Below are 22,114 nucleotides of genomic sequence, written 5' to 3'. Positions count from 1 at the left end.
TGAAGACAGGAAATGCACTATACGCTTTAGCTGGTTATAGTTTCAACTGTACAAATAAAAGCCCCTCATGGGTGTATATATTCTACATTTTTAATGTTCCTCCGTGAATCTTTTGCAAATGAATACAGCAACAAAGAAGTTTTATTCGGTGGGACGAGTAAAAGTTCTGCAGTTGCTAACAGATTAAAAACAAGGCATCTGATTGGATAATTATAACTGTGAGGTCAAAGGAGGGGGTCCTGACAAAAGTTAAAAAAAAAAAAAAAGAAAAACCCAAGACGAAACGCTCAGACTTCAAATAACCAAAGAGGCAAAAAAGTGCTACAGAGCAGGGATCCTTAAGCAAAACCATTAACAATTAAAGCAAGTTATAGTAACTATAATATTTATGAGAGGCCTAATAACCTTCTAATGCTTTCTTAATTATTTACAGCTCAGTTTGTAAATGCTTAGCTGCACACTTTAATAGAAGGGAATATAAACAAAGACGTAAAATCAAAAAGAAAATAATCTCAAATGAATTCATGGTGAAAATAGTCTTTCACCATGAATTTGAATGAATTTTTGAAGTTTCTACATCAGGGGTGGGCAATTCCAGGCCTCGAGGGCCAGTGTCCTGCAGGTTTTAGATCTCACCTTGGGTCAACACACCTGAATCACATGATTAGTTCGCCTCTGGAGAACTTCAGGACATGTTGAGGAGCTAATTTAACCATTTAAATCAGCTGTGTTGGATCAAGGACACATATAAAACCTGCAGGGACACCGGCCCTCGAGGCCTGGAATTGCCCACCCCTGTTCTACATGCTTCTGAGGGAAACCTCACACTGGTTAATGAGGAGTGCCCATCATAGTTTTCACGTCTGGTTCTCTGGAGGTTCATGTTAAGTCATGCTTTGCTGTCCTCCAAAATAAACTGTCTCTGTGGAATGGGTCTTTGGAAGTATCAGGCCTTGCATTAAACAGGGCTACTCTCATGTGTTTTGCTTAACACCAAAACAGTTTTTAAGTGAGCTCCTTTGGTGCTTTTGTCGTTCTTATACAACATGAAACTTTTATTTTGAAAAACAAATCATTTTTTTTATTGAGTTATTTTTAAATTTTGCTCATAAGGACCACATCACTTGTTCACACATCCTCATGTTTGATCAAATTCTTACAGTTGATGTCTACATACTTGGATACTGGCCACTGGTACAGGTCTCAGCAAGAAAACTGGTGTGTGAAGAGTTTTCGTAGGAATTGCAAATGACAGTAAGAACGAGTTAAGCAGAGGTAGCCTCTTTCTGCTCTGCCAGGCTGATTGTTCTGATCTCATCAACTAAACCACACGTCCACTTAGCTGCTCCATTCACTGACCCTTAACCTTTGCTGTTACACCATTTTGAAACCTTATCAGACTTTTTTATAATAGCTTCATCTCCCATTTTCATTTTCTGTTTTCCTTTGTGGTTCTAGAGTGTACAGGCTTGGTCATGAACCCTCACAGGGAGACGTTATACATTACAGTCAGCTGTACAAATACACTTGATGTAATCTGACTTGACTGGAAAGGATTTGACTGTGACATCTGCTCACCAGGCAGTTCTGTGACTGCCTAAAAGTGTGTTGAACTTCACAGTCAGCATTTCAGCCCCCACCACACACACACACACACACACACGATTAAAACCCGGAATACAATCCTCGCCTGGGTTTAGATCTCGCTTTGTAAGACGCTAGACATATTTAATGCAGTCAAAGACAGCACAAAATCATAGCATTTGCTAAGTTAGCATAATATTTAAAAAATATAAAAACAGATATATTGTGTTTAACAGCGTGCAAAACTCTGTCAGCACCTGCGTGATGTTTTTGGATACGGTGATACTGCTCCTGGGACATTTTTGTTTTTAGGTTTACATCATTTGTCATACATAATATTATAGCCAGAACTCAGCATCTCACTGGTTGTGTAAATCCCGTAGGAGGATATGCGTTTGACGGTGTTCAACGTTTGTAACGGCTTCTTCCAGCAAATGTTGAAATGCAATGTGTCAGGTGTGTCTCCACGCCCTTTTCTTTCAGTCTTGTTTCCAGCAAAGACAGAAACTAAGGAAGGAGGTGGAAGGGCTGCCGACTGAGTCACGGTTTCATCCCAGACACGTCTTGAGCTCAGTGTGTGGAGGCAAACATGGAAACATGAATTGCACTGTTGGCCAGAGTTAACCACACCCTGCTTACAATTTCAGGGAAAACGAATCACCTGAGAGATCAACTACAGGGAAACTGTGTGTGTGTGTGTGTGTGTGTGTGTGTGTGTGTGTGTGTGTGTGTGTGTGTGTGTGTGTGTGTGTGTGTGTGTGTGTGTGTGTGTGTTTTTTAGAGCTTGAGGCTTTTTTGAAGCACTTTCTTTCACTCACCAGTGCCTGTAATTCCAGTTTTGTTGTCTGACAGAGTAAAGGTACAGGTAAAGGTAAAGGTACACAGAAATTCTCTGTTGCTTTCTTTTCGATAATCCATTGTTGTTTTTTGTATCCTCCCAAACGGCAATAATTACTAAAACCATCATTATAAAATTCTCTAAAAAAGATAAAGATGTTTTGTTTGGTGAAATAAAACATTGCACAAGACACCTTGAATTGGGGAAATGATCATTAAAAAAAAAGCAGTGTAAAAGTGTGATATGTCAGACAGTGTAGAATAAGATCATCGACGCTGAAGAAAGGCGAACAATATGGAAGTCACAGAAGAAACAAAAAGCTCCAAGTTTTGTCAGTAGCACCCGAAGTGTCATTCACACTTGCATGGTCTTGTATTCTCAAGCAGTCTGGACTGATTGTTCAGTACAGAAAGCATGCATCATACAAAGGACATGAACCATTTGCTAGGATCTACATTTATGTTCCATATAGACAAAAGTATTTGGATGTACATATTTATCTACAGGCTGCACCCTGTACCAGGTCGCCCGTCTGTCACATGGCTCACACAGAGAAACAGACAACATACATTTTTTTTATCTAGCTATATTATCCCAGTGTGGGTGTGTGTGTCTTCTAGAATACACATTCAGTTTTCTTGTTGTCTAAAAGCAACACAATATTAAGTGTTCTTAATATTTTGTCCCCTTAATATATTATTAATGTGTGGACAAAATGCTGAAATGTCACCACCAGGTTTCAGTTCAATCTTATACATGTTCCCTTGAACTCAGTCAGCAAATGCAGAGGAGCTCCAGAGCCAAAGAGGAAGGGCCATATGTCAGTTACTCTGGGTAAATTCGAATACTTCACTGACAAACTTGTTTTATTCCGTATGGAGGATCCTCCTTGGAGTTTGCTATTGTGTGATTATAGTAGACACATTATCATCAGGCTTATTCGCTCTTGTAAGATGAGAGAAAACGGCAGGAAATCCACGTTTCCTCTGTAATATTTTGCCAAGTGTTTATATAATTTTCACAAAGCAGGTGTTAACACGACTTTAAGTTGTTTGTTTCTTTTTTTTTCTTTTTGGAGACCAAGTATTCGAATGATAATGTGATGAGGGAGAGAAAGAAGCAGGGAAAGAAAATAGAGGGCAGTAGCTAATTACTATTCAGACTGAGTGCCTGTGGGGAGGAAGGAGAGTGCAGGCCTGCTGCAATTCAAATAATCTGAAGCTAGAAAGTGTGAGAGTGTGGAGGGCTTAGACAAGGCACTGCTTTGATGTTTCTCCCCTTCACGTCGTGGAAAGTGAAAACGTACGCTCTGAGGTGCACGCACGGGTTTCCTTTACTGATGCAACTGTCAAACAAAGACAGGAGAGCAGAGTGGCGGCAGCCTCGTGTGAAACCTGACTGTAACACTGAAATAGTCGCATGGTGACCTCTCCACCAATAGGACAGACGTGACTGGGCCACTCTGAGAAAGTGGGTTAACGAGTGAGGCCCTCATCACCTCAGCAGGGCTGTGATTTGCCTCGAGCAGATTTCTTTGACTGTTTGCATATAGTGTGTGTAGACATGTTTGTCTTTATAATATAAGCTGGGCTAAATAATACATCTTTTTAACTCTTTTTCTGGTAACATTTTATAATACGGTTTGCAACTAAGGGTGTAATTCCCCTCTAATTAAATGGGATTTCAATGTTTTTTATGTGAAATTACAATGTCATTATATTTACCCACAAATACGCAGTCTGACTAAAACAGTAGTGCCTCATGTCTTTACTGAAAAGTGTTGGTAAAGTATGGGAATTCTTGAATATAGACCCTCCTTAATTTGCTCCACCTTGGATGCCTGCTAGGGGTAACCCTTGTTTCTTTTCTTTTTTCTGGAGTGAGCACTTTCTGTCATATTTCAGGCCTGCTTGCTCGAGAAGCAGGCCTGAAATATGGTGGTGATATACATTTAGGGGACCGAACTTTGTCATTAAGGGTACGGGGAGGTTGTTAAACGTCGTATTTTTGCGGGAAAGAGTCAAACAGTGACGACCTTTACTTATGAGACTTGCACAATGGTGAGGAGGAAAAAATCTCCCAACAAAACCATTTCAGCTCATAAATGTTTCAGGGTTGTTGTTATTGAACAGAATGTCAGAAAAACAGGATTTTACCTTGGCCATTGCAAAACATTAGTTTTATTTATTTTTTAACAATATCATTGTGGATGTACCTGTGTGCTTTGACTCATTCTGCTTGCACAACACGACCGAGGTCCATGGTCATGGACTGCTGCTCAGACACGCTCCTGCAAAATTTCTCAATGAAATTCAGACCTAATCTGTCCAAGTCCCAAATCTTGATGGCCTGTCCACATAACTTGTTTTGTCCTCCAAACACAACATTTATAACTTTTATCAGAAAATTACATTTTTATCTCATCTGTGTTACCGAACAGTCAATTTTTGTCTCACACTGGACACTTTAACAAAGATTAAGTTGCGGTGTGGAGTTATCTGCAGGTGCTCTGCCGTTCCCGTGGATTTTTTTTTCACCACTTCTGGGCTGTGTTCATAGTGTAAACTTTGTATGATGCCCGACACTATGGAGAGTTCCTCTATCGCTAGACTAGGGATGTTAAACATAAAACCCAGGGGCCAGAATGGGCCCATTAAAGATCTCCAATCCAGCCCACTGGACGGCATTGGAACATGTAAAGGAGAGCATAAACTTTGGAACTTTAACTCCAAATTTTAATAGGTTTTAATAGGATTTATGGGCATCCATAAAACACACCATCTACTAAAGGTGGTTTGAGTTGTTGTGCTAGTTATCATGAACTGAGAAAACCCCAAAGTCTTTATAAATGCTTCTGGAGCCATTTCTAGCATATTGCACTTTGATTTTTTTTTTTCTATGATGATGTGAAAAATTGAGGCGCGTCACACTAACTGATCCTTCTTCTACGAACTTACCATATCAGTTTTTTTTGTTTTTCCTGTGCCCTTTATTCACAGGGCGAGGCACCGCTACAAGCTGCAAGCGTTGAAGTGTTTCCAATCCCATGGAAAACCTCACTCAAAATAGCTTTTTGGAAAAGTACAAAAAAAAAGATGTTGGTAATTATAATAGTTTTTTTTTTTTATAGTCACATTTTAGGAATAATTGATGGAAAAAAAAATATAAGGGAGCACACATACATATTTTCATGCAGGGCTCTAATCACCTGTAGTTCACTGATCGCATGCAATGCTTTCACATCAGTTTAACCCTTCAGCTTCAACTGCTGGAGACCAAATGTGATGACGCAGCCGTAAAAACACAGATGACTTTCAAATCATCCAGATGGAACAGTGATTACTTTGAGATTCATTTAATGCCACACAAGCCCCTCCCCCTTCACTGACTCCATCTCCCTCTCTGCCTATCTGCAGTGAAACTGCCTGTTCACATAAGCTAAAAATAAATTGTGTCACTGAGCGTGGCCAACTGTACTGTTCATGCATTACTTATGGAAGTGTTTGCTTTTCTTCCATTTTCAGAAAAAAAGGGCCCTCAGTCGCCGAGCAGATATTGTGTTGGAGTGGTCTCTCAGGCAATATCCTCCAAACAGGAGCACTTTCACTGTTGCCGTCCTATCCACAGTGATGTCAGCAGTGTGGCAATTTATATGGCTGTGTTGTAGGTTGCCTAAGCTTTTCTGTCTCTTCTGCTTAAGAGTTGTGTTAGAGGTTCTGTTTAAGACCAAGCAGATTAGTCAGTTATTAAATATAAGCGGAGGATCTTTGTATCATCTGTAATGTCAATTACGCAAAATGTGATTCTTATTGTTTTCATCCTTTCATAACAACAAATCCAAAAATTCCAACAATCATAAAGCAGGAAACAGAGGCCCAGCTTGAATATCCACCACAGTTAAAAACACCTTTAGCCTAACATGTGAGGCCATACATTCTCACTCTTTACAAAATAAGAATAACTAAAGTTTAAGCAAACTACAGTTTCAAAGGTATTGGTGTATTTTTTTTTCTGGACTGTTTAGTCATAACCGACATCTAAAGATGAAGTTTGCATATAATTGCGGATACAAATCATCAGCTATTTCTCTGAGCGGTTTTCTAAGTAGATTCAAAGTTACTCAGAGCGAACTTGGATGATGTCTTGACTGCATGTGTTGTAAATCATATGCATTTCATGTTGATTTAATAATAACATGTTCACAGTGCAAACTTCTTTGCACATCTCCTGTAAAGAATTCATACAAATTTGTGACCTTGAACCTCTTTCTGTTTTGGTTTGCGCTGGAAGGCCTTCTGTTTTGGGGATTCGTGTAACCATCATGATTTTGTTCCAATTTTATGCTGCTTTGCTTTTAACACACCGACTTCAAAAAGTGACACTTCACTTGCTGCTTTATATTCCACCCTTTGTCTTTGTAACAAGATGCTCACTTCACGTTAGTGCTTTTAACTTTGTGGTTTGTTGGAACCACATCAGAAAATCCTCATCTCCTCTCTGTTGTCCTCTGTGCTGTAACTGGGCAGAGAATAAAAATCAGTGCCAGAAAGATTTGTATTTTTCTTTGCATCTCAGAATCCTAAATTGTAATCACAGATTAAAACTGAGGCCCACAGGGCATTATGCTACTGAGTGGCTGATTCACAAACATCAGGGTCCTCCATCAGACCGGCCAATACTTGTAGTTGATATAAAGCTATCTCCCCTTCGTACAGACATTTTCAGGCACTGTAAAAGGATAACAGGTTGTTTCAGAGACATGTGGAGATGAAGTTTAAAATGCAGCCAGGGCAGCTACTGGTGAACATACTGAATGAATCATTGCTGATCAACACAATTACTGTAAGAGTGTGTACGGGCTCTCCAGATGGATTTTTAGTAACTCAAAACCTGACAGCTTTGCCCACAGAAGAGTTTGGCAGAGTTTCTGTATCGCTTCGGGGCCAGCCGAGAGCTCAGTCAGGCTGTGTTGGGTCTGGTGGGGTGGAGGAAGCTGCAGATGGGCTGTTGGCAGGAGGGATGGAAGATGGTGTCGAAAGGACACTGCTTACCTATCACTTGAATACGATCAAGTCAAACCCGTGGCTCAGGATTCCTCCTCTTCTGTCCTTTGCAGCATCATTCTCATCTTCATAAGCTTTTTCTGACTTCATCGCTTTATCTTCTCTGCATTTCCGTTTTTCCCTTTCTTGTCCTCAGTTTTCACACTTCTGTCTTTTCTGTCGGTGTCTCTGAATCATCCCATCTCTTGCCCACGCTTCCGTACGTTTCCAGATTTAGTCCTGTTTTGTTTTTCTCTTCTTTGAGGCTGGAATCGAGCCACATGTTTGACGCCTGCAGTCATCTCCAGAGATTACTGCAACACTGTGTGGGTCCAACTGTGTTTTCATCATCTTCTTTATCATTTTTTTTCTTTTTTTCCCTGCTGCTTCCTGCTTTTTCTATCACAGTGGGTTGGAACAGGTGTTCGCTGACTCCATTCACAGATAGAAAGCTGATCATGCTGAAGCTGTTTATTCTACCATCGATCTGCGATAACACTTGAGTAACTGTTGCTTGGTCCTTATGACAGTCTTTCTACGATCTGCTCTGCTGAAGCAGGGTTAATGAGAGGGAAAAAGTGATATTAATAATGCTGATATTGTTGTAATGGCAAAGAGAAATGTGAAAACACTACCATCATAACATTTTTTATTAAAGTTCAGGGTTCAAATGAGCACCTTTGACAGTCTAACTGGTGTATATTTGAATTCCATCAAATAAAACAATCAGAGTTTGAGATGTTTTGTTATTTTTATGGTGGCATATCTTATGCTCATTTTTTCAGAAGCAATACAGAGTTTTATTTTATTTTATTTTTTCTACAGGTGACATCACACAGAAGGGCTATGAGAAGAAAAGGGCAAAACTTCTGGCTCCCTACATAATCCACACTCCACGTAAGTGTTCATAATCCCTTTTTTGATCGGGCTAAGCATAGATGTGCATCCCTCGTGTCTTTGCTGTTTTCCTGTCTTGCTTAGGCATACTCAAAACAATATTTTCTTTGTCTTTTTGCCGTGGCAAAGAATCTGTTCTTGACTTAAATTAAAAAACTATATTTAAAAATAGAATCATTTCACACCCATAGCTTTTTTTAGTAGCTTTTTATTTATTATGTTACAAAAATGAAATTAAAAAACAAAAAAAACAGACTTGGAACAGCAGATCTACAAAGCAGACAAACACGAGCTGATTCTCTCAGTTGGAATATGACAATCCATGTCCTTAAAACAACGTCCAAAAAGCCCACCTAAAAAAAATAAATGTAGCTTCAAACACACACAAAAAAAATCAATTTTAATATTTTTCATGTCATTTGAAATTTACATTCAGTTCAGTTCAATTTGATTTCAAATATATGGCGCCAAATCACAGCAAAAGTCACTTCAAAACGCTTTATATTACAATATTATAGAGAAAACCGCAACAATCCTCAGAGTAAGCACTTGGCAACAGTGGGAAGGAAGGACCCCCTTTTAATAGGAAAAACCTCTGACAGAACCAGACTCACAGAGGAGCGGCCATCTGTAATAATAGCGATAGCAGAGACCAATTGACATGACAAGTATACATGGTGTGCTTAATGCACAGCCACACTGTGCACATATGACAGCAACATGGTTTCATGGTAAAAAGGCTAAAGTGGCATTTGAGGTTTTCCTAAAACAGAGAAAACTATCCAGTCTTTGTTGTGATGCTCATTAATATCATTACTATCATCACTGAGGTTCTGAAGAATATTAAATGGTCTGATTCCTATACAGTGCTTTCCCACTCCAGGTGAACATTCAATGTGCTTTATACACCGTTTCATTTATTCACTGCTTCTGTTCACACTCTGATGAACAACACATATTTGGGAGCAACTCAGATTCCAGTATCTTGTCCAAGAATACTTTGAATACTTTGTCCAAGACTACAAACCACCAACTTTCTGATTAGTAGATGATGACCTGCTCTACCTCCTCCTCTAGCCACCCCGTTGCTAAGAATTCATGTACCTTGGTAGCCTGGTGAGCAGCCACAACAGAGCCCATAAAAACATCACAGCCAGAGTGAACAAAGCTAGAGGTGCTTTTAGGTGACTGAGAAATATATAGGATCCAAAGCAAGCTCCAGCTCTACAATAGCACAGTTAAACAGATAGTGTTTAACAGAAACAGTTAAAAGTTCAGCAGATACCCAAGGCCTGTTACAGGAAAGTCTTCTGCCTATTAAATCAAAGTGTTTGCAGAAATGAGTATGTAAAGCAGTTTTTGATTGTTTTGTAACAATGCATGTATTTTGTGTTTATTTTACAGCACCACCTCCTCAAAATGTACAGCCTCCTGCTCCTAGTTCCTCGAGCCATGCACCTCCACCCTCCAGCTCATCCCGGTATCGTGAGCGACGCACTCGCAGAACGCATCGCAGTGGAGGAACCCGGGATGACCGCTACAGATCAGGTGAGCAAGAAGTCCAGCGCCAAAATGTTCTTCATCCCACTTTGGTTGTCCCACCACGGTCACACCAGCGGTACAGCACACTACAGCACAGTTTTCAGAGCTGAAACGATCCGACAACAGTCTGTTTTTAAGCTCAGATCCTGGGCTGTTTCAAAGGGACAAATTAAAGAGCTGTGGGGAACGTGTGTGTGTGTGAGAGCGAGGCAGACAGCAGTGCTTTGCCGCAGCTGGGAAGCCCCCTTAGTGAGGACCCCCTTCTCAGGCAGAAGAGTGATGTCAGTGGCTGGCTATGTATGAGAAGGTTGTGAGGAGAGCAGGGGAATACAGATTTTTTTTTTTTTTTTTTACAAAAAAATCCTATATAAGTGGTAAAGATCCGAGAAAGTTGATTCTGTTCAGCCGCTGTGTTTTCAGTGGGAGAAATGTTTCGTCACTCATCCATGTGACATCTTCTGCAGCTTACTGCAGATTTCCTCAGCCTCATAAACACTATATTTACTTAATGATCAAAACCAACACCACTGACTAACAGTGGGGCTGTGCAGCCAGTTTCATGATCATTACTGTGTAAGTTTGTTAAGACTGATGATCAATAGTCACGAGTACCATTCAGAGAGTAGTGAATGTCTGCGATCTCAGCATTGTTACGTGTTGAAGATGTACCCTTTGGCCCCCTCCTTGATTCAGAGATGGTTGTTTCCTTTTCACGTGAAGATGAGACAAGAGAAGCACAAAGCACGTGTGCAGGACACAACTAGTGTTTGTTGACTGAGAGTCGGGCTCTAAAAGCATCTCCCTGTGGGCTGACCCACACCCTGCTGGTTCTTTTCTTAAAAAGCCTCTCAGCCTGTGCAGCATGCTAAATGCCAGGCTGACTAATCTAAAGTCTGTCTGTCAGACTGGAGTTTAGTGGAGAGTTGTCTAAAAATGTTTCAGCTTTACAGAAAATCTTACTGGCAGGGGCAACATACATTAATTTTGTTTAATCTGGTTGGAGGATTCAGAAAGATTAGAGCTTAAAAAAACTCAGTAGAGGCTAAATTGAAATTGTGATAACAGGTCTGTGTTAGGAAATAAATCTTTGTTTTGATGTTTCGCTGATGGCATTGCACGATAGATAAGAATTTAAATATTGAAAGTCCCCAAAAGCTATATTTGTGTCCTGGCTTCAAAATAGGTTGTTGTTATGTTGGTCAGGCTATGATTGTTATACTTACTGTGAGTGAAACTTGGCAATAAAGCTCCCTTGTGTATTCAGTTACTGCTCTTTTATAAGACAATCAGTAGTTTACAGTGTAGTGGGCAGTGAATTTAGATTTGAGACACATGCATTTATCTGTGTTATTGTCTATGTCACAGTCACTTCTGTGGTTCAAAACCCTTAATTTGGATTCCATAGTGGAATGAAAATTGCTCCCAGAATTGTTGTGCTTCGTTCCACAATGTTTTCGTAGTCTCGAAAGTCTCCGACATATGAAATGAATTCTGGTATAAAGAATTGCAAATACTGCAAAAGTGGTTAAATTGAGAGATGAGAAAATGTAAAATAAAACCAAGCTGAATGGCAGATGGTATTCCTCAACTAAGTTTATATTGCAGGATGAGAACAAAAAGGAGTGTCACAGTGGACAAGAAGTTCCTTTACATGCTGGAAAATACAGAATATGCAAATATATTGATGCACTGAGGAAATACAACACCACACACATTGATGTTTTCACAATTATGTTTATTCAACTAAAATCTAAGAGGACCCATTCTTTCAGAAATGTTTTTAGAGGCAGGCTGTGTGGCTAGGTTTCTTTGGTTTTATACACCTGAATTCCAAGATTAAGGCATTGTTTGGCCCAATACTGTGTCCACATAGTGCATATTTAACTCTGAGGTTTGGAGAAAATCAACAAAAACCGTTTCAGCACAGAATGTATAAAACAATATTTCTGTTCCTGATCTTGTTCCCTTTTGCAAATTTTAGGCTACACGACTAAGTCTGAAGCTGTGGTGATTCCATTCAATTCAGTTTTATTTATATAGCACCAAATCACAACAGCAGTTGCCTCAAGCACTTTATACTGTATAGTAGCAACCCTACAATAATGGAGAGAAAACCCCAACAATAATGACCCTCTATGAGCAGGCATTTGGTGACAGTGGGAAGGAAAAACTCCCTTTTAACAGGAAGAAACCTGCTGGAGGTTTCTTCCTGTTAAAAGGGAATCTGCCACAGCCGGCTGTAGGTGAGGGGAAGAAGAGTTGTGGTAGTAAGTTTATGGGGGTGTATGCTGAAGCTGAATGCTAGTCTTGCCATGTACAACGGCAATGCTAATAACTGATGTTAGCACGTTAATTAGCTTGCACACGTTTTGCTAATGTGCAGTAAAACAGAAGCTAAAGCTGAGCCCATCAGTTTTGAGGTACTTTGTTGTAATTTTGCACTAATGAAAAAAATCATCAAAAGTGTCACATTTCACCCTGAGGCACATGGATATCTCGTGATAAAGGCTGGCAGCATGTACTGACACATTTTACATAAAAAATAAAATAAAAATGCAAATGTGTTTCTGATGGTGGCATGAGGAAAAAAAGAAGATCACTAAAGTCAGGAGGTGTACCCCTCTGGGGAACAAAGGATTACTATAGTAGGCTTATAATGGCAGTTCATCCAAAAACCGATGAGGAGTTTCTATCAGAACCAAAGTTGTGATCCTACTCGACAGAAAAAATGAACTTGATGACCTTGAGTCATGTTGTTAGAAAATGGCAGGTCAGAGATTTCTAATTAGAAGTGTTACAGCCTAAAATAATGTAAGAATAGTAGAAACTGCAGCAGTGAGGAACAGAAAAAATAAGGTGGTTATAATTTTAACAGACTGCAGAACAATTTAATTGCCTCTGGCTTCCTGCAGTTATTACACCTCTTACACAGCCTGTCACTACGGAGTTCACTCGAATACACCGCTGACTGCTTTCTGGAGCTGCTCTCGCTATGATTACACTTTATGTTTTATGTTTTATGTACACCATTTTAGATTCAGATTAAGAAGATAAATAAAACGGGCATGCATCAAAGACATAAGTAAAGGTCCTCAGCTGCCCACATGTCAGTATTGATTGGAACTGGAGTAAAACTCACCGCAAGCTGCCACGCACCCCACTGTGCCCATCACCGTGGAAACCGCCCTCATCCTCCCGGACATGTGCAAGGAGTCGTCTCTCCTGACGCTCCGGTGCGAGGATGCGCAACAGCACATTATGAGAGCGAATGATTTAGCTGAGAACAATCTGTTAAGCAGAATGACAGTTATGTAATTATGGTCCCCACTGCTGCTGTGAAATGAGCTGTGCTCTGTGATTTATTTAAATCTGTTGATGTTTCAACAAAAATGATGCCCTCCAGTCGATAGATGTGAAAATTCCCTAAGTCGTCTTTTGTGGCGCGTGTTCTGTTACGTGTTCTGAGCGTGCGTCTGTTTACGCGGTGCCTTTTAATGCGCCTGTGGGTGTCATCAAGTGAAAGTATCTCGGCATTCATTACTGTGTGCATTTGCGCGTGTAGGCATGTGAGTGGGCTAATACACGGCTTGGCTCTCTCCTCTCTGTGTGCCGTTTCATTGGGAAAACGCTGTCTTCCTGTAAGGATTTCTTCAGGCTTCTCACCTGTCACCGTTCTTCAAGTTTTAAACATGACTTATAGACATAACACTGCACTCCTGCTCTCAAAAAAATGCTGTCACCAGCTAAAGCAAAGTAATGTTTTTCATCATTATTTTGCAAGCTTGCTAGATTTTTCTCTTCTTCTTTTTCTCTTTATCGTGGGACTCCTAAAGTTAGTTACTGTGCCTTGAAATCTCATTTAGGGGGCTCGGCTCCTCGGTTGAGATCCCCTATGGAAATCATTCAAACATATGAAAATGTTATTCACACAGCAGTGACTCTTTGAAGTAGTTCAATAAACTTTCATATAACAGGAAAAAAAAAAGGTCTCACTAATGGAAGAAAAAGACCATAAATGGAGGTAGTAAACAAAATGTACATTCTTGAGTCATGTTGAAAGAATGTGAACAGCTTTTTTTCTTTGTGGCCTTCTTTGTTTTGTTGCTCTGAATGAGATCCAAAGCCATTGGAACTAATCTCTACCTAAACTAAATGTGTTTGTGTCAATACAGATATCCATACTGAGGCAGTACAAGCTGCCTTGGCTAAACATAAGGAGGAGAAGATGGCGCTCCCCATGCCTACCAAACGGAGGTCCACATACGTGCAGTCACCCATTGAAACACGCACACCACCAGGTAGGACGTGCGAAGGCATTAAAGTTGGACTTTTTAGTTAAGAATTATGGACATTTACATTTTGTTTTGTGGCACTAAGACTCCTCGTCTGGATCCGAAGATGAGACAGCCGTGCGCAGGCAGTCGTCAGTGGTTGCTCCCCAGCCTCAGGTCAACCCCAACCTGCAGAGCCCGGAGTCTTGGGCCAACCACATCGTCCAGGGCTCTTCCACCTCCTCCTCGGCCTCCTCCACCCTCTCACAGGAGGCCAAACCACAGCCTCAGAGCCAACCTCAGCCTCAGTACAAACCGCAGTACCAGCCTCTTTATAAGCCTCACCACCAACCACAGTACCAACCTCAGCACCAGCCCCACGAGCAGCCTCGCACTGCCGCGGTGACGGACATGCTGGCTCACAGTCGCATTGGTGAGACGTGCGCCTGTGTGGAGAATGTTCTGTGCAGACGTTGTGTATGTTAAAGCAAAGGACAGTAGACTTATTAATTATTTAACTGGAGGAAAAGCAGCAGGTAAAAAGTTTGGATCATCTGATTGGTCAATTTATGTAATGCTGCACAACTAGCTTTAATATAGCCTAATCCTGTAATGCAGAGTACATAAACCTACCAGCTATAGTTAGCTTGTGAGTAGTGTTTCACATACAAATAAACTGAGGGCTTTTCACTGCCATGTGTGAAGGTAATAATAGTCTTTTGTTTTTGCTAATGCATGAGTGTTTTATTTTTATTTTTTAAATTTAAAATTAAAATTATAGCTACAGTACATTCGTCCCATTAAAACACGTGGACATCTCACTGCTTTCCCTTACAGCCCACTCAGAGAATAGTGCACCTCCTCCAGATGTGACAGCTGTGGCCCCTCCGGCCAGAGGCCCACGCGTGGACCTGCCCTCCAACGCTGTCGTCCGAGGGATGAGCCGGGGACAGAGCCGCTCGAGCATGATGGAGACAGCGGATGGTAATGGAGAACAGTTCATTTTTAACATTTTGTGTCTCTTTGCAAGAATCTGATTTCTCTTTCTTCAAATAAGTGTTGACTTCCAGCTGTGACCTTTTTATTAATCAAGTTGTTTTTCTTCCCGATTTTTTTTCTTTTTTTCCACTGTCAAATTATTTTTGACCGGCTAATAGGAAGAGGTAATATACAGAGTAAGGAAACTCCTTAATCTACAATGTCCATGGCGTTCTGTGTTTCTGACTCTCCCTGCTGTGTGTACTTAGTGATTTAACCAGGAAATGAAACAAAAGCAACGTCTACACGCACAAAAAGAATCCTCATGTGTGATCCCAAACCAAAAAAAAACCTTTATCCCGGCTCTCACTCCGTTCTCCTTGTGTTGACGCCACCCACCGCGCTGCTGCTTTTCAGTCCGGACATATGTTACGGTTGACTCAAAATGGTGTATCTGTGGTTAATTCAATTTTTTACTAAAAAGTTACGGCATGAAAAACAGCAGACTATGTGATGGTAAGACGCTTAAACAATGTTCTAATGTTCTGTCACTGTGTGTCGTGGGATGTGTGACTGTGTATTTATCCCTGCTGCTGCCCCTCTCCACCTTCACCCTGCCTGTAGGAGTTCCTGTAAGCAGCAGGGTCTCCACTAAGATTCAGCAGCTGCTGAACACCCTGAAGAGGCCTAAGAGGCCCCCGCTCAGTGACTTCTTCACCGATGACGCCGAGGAGATCGTAGAAGGTACGCTGCTGCACTGAATTAGCTGTAGCGGTAGACTGTTCGACTTGCACAAATTACACATAGAAAAATTGGAATTTGTGCCCCTCCTTACTCCAACGTTTTATAATAAGTTAAAATAGTCAGATGTAGTGCTCCAAAATGACATTTCTGATTATTTATGAACACTTACCTGTTTTACAAATGTATATTTAGGTTTCTCTAATAAGCCAAAGAGTTTAAAAGTTGTAACTAACTAGCATAGTTCCCATTTAGGGTGAGTGTGATGCAGGATATTTTAGGGGCTACATGCAAAGATGTTTCCTAAATGCCACACATGCAGGAAGTTGGTCTAAAAGAGGACAACTCTAAGGATGCACGCAGTGAAAGCATGTATGCCACTGTTTCTAAACACTGTAATCTGCCCAGAAATCAGAGCTAATGCTAACTGAGTCAACAGCTGCTGGTAAGGAGAAACCTAGTTTGTATTATTTTTATTAAACCACATATGCAATGACTGGTTTAGTCATTGCATATGTGGCAAGAACTGATTGTTTTATAAATGTCCCCAAATTTCTTTTGCAGGTTGAGAATTTGCTTGTAAAGGTGTGCGGCCAGGCTAGAATTTACTGATGTTCTCTGAACGTCTCACGTGCAGTGTTATTGAAAACTTCAAACTTAGTGGCTCCATGGTATAATGCATGCACTCACCTAGCAAGCGACAATCCCTGGTTTCTCTCCCTGGAGGAGACAAAAATCCCTTTGGGCTTGCGTCAGGAAGGCCATCTGGTGTAAAAACTGCCACATAAAATATCTATCTGCTACAGTGACCCCTTGTGAATAAGGAAAGTAGCTCACAGAAAACTTCAAAGTCAACACTGCACTCTGTCGGGTTCCCTGCAAACCAGATGAACAGACACATGCAGAGACATACAGAGATTCCTGGATTTTTTTTTTTAGGGCGATTGCTTTTCTGACAGTTCAAAAATATTTTTCTAATCCTTTACTGATTATGTTGAGCTATTTATGAGGAAAAGGATGTTTGTACTTGGCTTTAAAGTTTGAAAATGTTAGTAAAAACACAAAATAAGGATAATTAACGAATCAAGTCTGCATCCCTAACAGGTAATATGTTGGTAATAAATTAAAAGATATAAAAATGAACCGTTTTTCACAACATGGTGACAGAAAAGTGCTTTGCATTTGTAAATCGTTTTAAATAAGTGTCTTTATATATGAGATTTTTTGGAATTCAAATTTGTGTGATGTAAAGCAAAACACTGATAAAAATCTATTTTAGAATAAGGAGATAGTGATAAATCTTTGGCATTTATATATATGTGTGTATACATATATATGTGTATACGTGTATACACATATGTGTGTGTATATGTATATATATATATATATATATATATATATATGTATATGTGTGTGTGTATGTGTGTGTATATATGTGTATGTGTGTGTGTGTATATATATGGAGAGAGAGAGAGTTTAAGAATAAACTTGCTTTATAGTTATAACAAGTTGCAGACTTCTTGTTTATTCTCTGCCCAACTCTGCTTGGATCAACTGATCGTTGTGTTTGTGGCATTTCAAACACACATTGCCAACAGGCAAGCTGCCCTCTGGTCAACAAACTATGCATTATCAGCACTCACTTTACAGAATGTTGTCCAATTCTTATCGCTCTTCCTTCTGACGATGCTGTCTGTGTTGAGCGCTCAGTGAATCTGCGTTCGACTACTCCGCCTAGGCTGCACTGTCGAGCGCAGATCCACTAAGCGTTCAACACAGACACCCTCATTCAGATCTGGCGTTTGGAATTATTTTGGTTTTTTGGTTTTCATGTAACGTATGACCCTGAAGGTAAGCGTGTCATGGACTAAAGTAAAACAGTATGTTGGATGTGCCATGCAATGCTCAATTACATGGGTGGGAACTAGTGCGTTAGCGCAGTTAGCTCGTTAACGTGTTGGCCGTCTAGCCCCACGCAGGGGTAGCTCGTTAACGGAGATTTGCCGTGTTGTGGCGTTAACGTCATTTCAACGAGATTAACGCTGACAGCACTAGTGGGAACACAACGAATATGACTGCACATTTACCCCGACATCATCCTAGTGCAAAGACAAGTGGAAGCAGACAAAACCAACAAGCATGCATGCTACAAACTTTACCCGAGTCATTTAGACAGCCGTTAGCACATGATTCTCCTTATGGGGACCTGATATGTTTAATATTGTGGCGAGCTCAGACAAGGAGGAGACGGAGGTATCGTTTGGTCTTGCTTCCCGTGAGCTAGCCAGGGAGCACAGCCGTTTATTGACATCTGCAGAAGAACACTGCTGCTAGCTAACTGCTCAGGGCCCTGTTTCAGGAAGCCGGTTTAGTGGAAAAACTGAGTAAGTATACCCTGAGTTAACGAAAACTCTGGGTTTTCGGTTTCATAAAGCGAGTTCAGCTGCAGCCTGAGTGAGTCACTATGACGACACACGCCGTGAAGCTAACCTGCCCCCTAGCAGGTTTACTACAACTAACCCTGACTGTCTCCGCCCCTTTGTCGGAAACCTGACAGTAGGAAGTGTCGGACATGGCGTGCCACTTCCTTGAAGAGCCAGTAGATCGTGAAGCCCAAATTCTCCGCAGAGCTCTCCGCCGGGAGAGAGTGATCAGAGCGCGTTTGGACATTTTATCATTTCCTGATGATTTTCTGTGCGAACGTTACCGTTTCTCAGCACAATCTATAATTTATTTGGATAACATCCTCAGGCCATATATTACGCATGTGACACATCGCGGACATGCTCTCAGTTCATTGCATATTATTTGTATTGCACTTCGGTTTCTTGCAAACGGGAGCTTTCTGTATAATATTGGTGACGCTGAGCACGTTTCCAAGGCTACCGTCTGTCGGGCAGTCAGGAATGTTACAGTTGCACTGAAACGTCTCCTGTACTCGTCTGTGGTGTTCCCCGGTCACAGACCCACAAGATTCATCAAAGAGGGATGCCACAAAATTGCAGGTATCAGGATGACCAAAACTTAATGTATGATGTGGTGATACTTGGACTACTACTTAAATTGCACATTTATTTTCAGGGTTCCCAGGCGTGATTGGCTGTACAGATGGCACTCACATTCCAATCATTGCTCCTTCAGTAAATGAAGGAGACTATGTGAACAGGAAGTCTTTCCACAGCATTAATGTACAGGTACATAGTTCCCTGTAGCATGTCAAACTAACAAATTATTTCATTATAGTAATGGATGCTAATTTGTGTTCTCTGCACTGTGAAGATCATATGTGATGCTGCCAACATTATCACAAATGTGGAAGCCAAGTGGCCAGGCTCTGTCCATGACTCACGAATATTCCGTGAATGTACACTGAGCACAAAATTTGGACATGGTGAGTTGAGAATACTTTAAAATATATAAAGACCAATTGCTTCAGGGACATTTGAACTGAAGTGTACCCTTCTGTCTTAGGAGAGTTCACTGGCTACTTGCTTGGTGATAGGGGGTATCCATGTTTACCCTATTTGCTTACCCCTTACCCTGACCCTGAACCGGGCCCACAGCAGCGATATAATCTGGCTAATTGCAGGACAAGAGCCAGAATTGAAATGACTATCGGAATGCTTAAGGCCCGGTTCCAGTGCCTGCAAAGACTCAGGGTCACCCCAGAAAGGGCATGTGACATTATTGTGGCATGTGTGATTCTTCACAACATTGCCACAATTAGAGGAGAACACTGTCCTTCTGAACCAAACATCAGCAGTGATCCAAACCATGAACATCGTGACCCTCCCACGGACATACAAGATGGAAGAGCAGTCAGAGACACCATATGTCACAATCATTTCCTTTGACCCATCACCTCAACATGTTGAAAGAAGAATAAACAGATTTTTTGTTCAACTGGCTTTATTGGTCGCCTGTATTTCCTGTACACAAAGTATTAAAAGATGTAAACCTCATAAAGTGTCTCTGTTGCTTCCTCCTCTGTAACAGCTGTCAATGTTTCTTCATTATTTTCCTGTAGTAAAGAAATAAACAACATTGCTGTTCTACTGTAACCTCATATAATCTGTGGAGTATTACTCACAACTACATGTTGGTCTGGCTCAACAGGAGGCTGCACCAGATGCAGTACACCATCACCATCAACTGATAGAATATGAGGTTTATACAGGTCACTTATAACTTACAAGGGACCAAATGGCAATTAACAAACATACCAAGCACCTTACACTTCATTGTCATTATGCTCTCAAAGACAACCAAGACTGAGGGAAGGCAAAATCAGTAGGAAAATAACTTCACTACAAAATAATCCATTATGGTAAAGAGTTTATCAAATGAATGAGTAGCACTGCAAAGGTGACTGTGAAGAAAGGATGTATGCACATCATGTATTATTTTGAATTTACCCCTTATGTAGGCACTTGTGTCTTGCGGGGTTATTGACTCAGAGGATGTCCCCGCAGAGATGCCTTCGGCCACAGGGCGCCCACTGTTTTGGCTGAGGGCCAACTGCTCAGCCTCTGTGAGTGGTGGTGGTGGAGGACCCCCACCTGTTTTTCGGGCCTCCGCTTTTTTTCTGTTGGCTATAACGGGTCACATTTGAGCATACAGAGTAAGCAAATATGTACTTGTAATGTGCTCAGATAATTTCAATAAGTGCTTACAGAAAGGAAATTAATGTAGCCTCTAACTGCAATTGATTTACATGGGACAAACAGACCAAGCACTATGGCTCATAATACAATTACACCTTACCTGTTTGGACTATATTTTTATATTTCATTTTTACTTGCTGCCAGGAACGTTTGGGGCCTGTTGGGTTGCACCTGCGCTCACACCACATCACAAAATAAAATGTATAAAATAACAAATAAAATAACATATGATAAAATAACGTGTTAAATGGGTGGAAATCCCTCGATCAATGTTTAAATTAACACTCACGCATTGACTCTGTCGGCTATGTTTTGCCATGCATGCTCCCTTTCTTTTGCAGCTGAGGCTGTGTTACTTTTTTCCGCGGAATTTGCATGTTATCGGCATATGCTGCCATCAGAATTTCAGCCTCAAGCGCTGTAAAATACATTGACCGCGCCTTCTTTCCCTCCGTCTCCATGGTGACTCGCTTAATCTGTGCTCCACTAATCAGGGCTTTATGTATCCTCGTCCGCGCGCTTCACTTGGGGTTAAAGCAACTCCGCGTTGACTGAACTAATTGTTATCAGCCTTTCTGAAACGGAATATTCCGAGTTGGACAGTTCAGGGTTACTCAACCCTGCGTATCGTTTTTCACTCTGAGTTTTCTAAACCGGCTTCCTGAAACAGGGCCCAGCCCGGCAACCGCACAGCAACAACAACAACAACACACAGAGCGCCCTCTGACCCCGGAAGGACACACCGTGGCAGCGAGAAGGCGTCACCTGTCACTATGGCAACATAAACAAAACATAACTGTACAAACAGAACCCCGAACAGCCCTGACCCGCTACATAGCCCCCACCTAAGGGGTCAGTCGTCCCCGACGACCCCATTACCCCACACAAATGTCCAGGTGCCTTCTTTTGGCGCACCGGCCGGTCACGACCGGCGGGGGAAAAGTCACTCGAGTCAGAACATGGGGTGCCACCATCATCCCACTTCTGACACCAATGTGGCGAGCTCAGACAACGAGGAGACGGAGGTATCGTTTGGTCTTGCTTCCCGTGAGCTAGCCAGGGAGCACAGCCGTTTATTGACATCTGCAGAAGAACACTGCCGCTAGCTAACTGCTCAGCGCGGCAACCGCACAGCAACAACAACAACACACAGGGCGCCCTCTGACCCCGGAAGGACACACCGTTGCAGCGAGAGGGCGTCACCCGTCACTATGGCAACATAAACAAAACATAACTGTACAAACAGAACCCCGAACAGCCCTGACCCGCTACAATATGCTGCTGAGAATATAGCCCAGAAGTAGCGTATAGTATAGCTTTTATTTTGGAAAGAGCCTTTTCTCTGTAATAAACTCTCTTTTCCAAAGATGAGTGATTCCTCAATCAGATACAGGTGTTACCGCGCCAGATCCGCAGCCCCGAACCGTAGTAAGGAAACCTCTGGCAGTTACTTGAAGGTTCCGTAACTGACTCGTAGCCGGCAACAGCTTACTATACAGGTCAACTCCGCTAGCAAAAAGATCGAAGGAGGCGTAGGAAACTGCTTCACCGAACTTT

General features: G+C 41.4%; 1 protein-coding gene across 1 annotated transcript in view; it reads left to right on the top strand.

Moving 5' to 3' along the window:
• dip2bb (DIP2 acetate--CoA ligase B (putative)b) overlaps window positions 1-22,114 on the top strand; it is a 71,371-nt gene that overhangs the window by 25,088 nt on the left and 24,169 nt on the right. The window contains exons 2-7 of the mRNA XM_085353224.1: window positions 8,290-8,361; window positions 9,766-9,909; window positions 14,076-14,201; window positions 14,281-14,607; window positions 15,012-15,158; window positions 15,777-15,896. Coding sequence (XP_085209350.1) covers window positions 8,290-8,361; window positions 9,766-9,909; window positions 14,076-14,201; window positions 14,281-14,607; window positions 15,012-15,158; window positions 15,777-15,896 — 936 coding nt within the window. The remainder of the gene's footprint in view (window positions 1-8,289; window positions 8,362-9,765; window positions 9,910-14,075; window positions 14,202-14,280; window positions 14,608-15,011; window positions 15,159-15,776; window positions 15,897-22,114) is intronic.

Source organism: Diplotaxodon limnothrissa, linkage group LG5, assembly GCF_057381915.1.
Source record: "Diplotaxodon limnothrissa isolate DT_005_m linkage group LG5, D_limnothrissa_male_GT1.1, whole genome shotgun sequence".
In the NCBI taxonomy this organism is placed as follows: domain Eukaryota; kingdom Metazoa; phylum Chordata; class Actinopteri; order Cichliformes; family Cichlidae; genus Diplotaxodon; species Diplotaxodon limnothrissa.
This window is presented reverse-complemented; position numbering and strand designations above follow the sequence as displayed.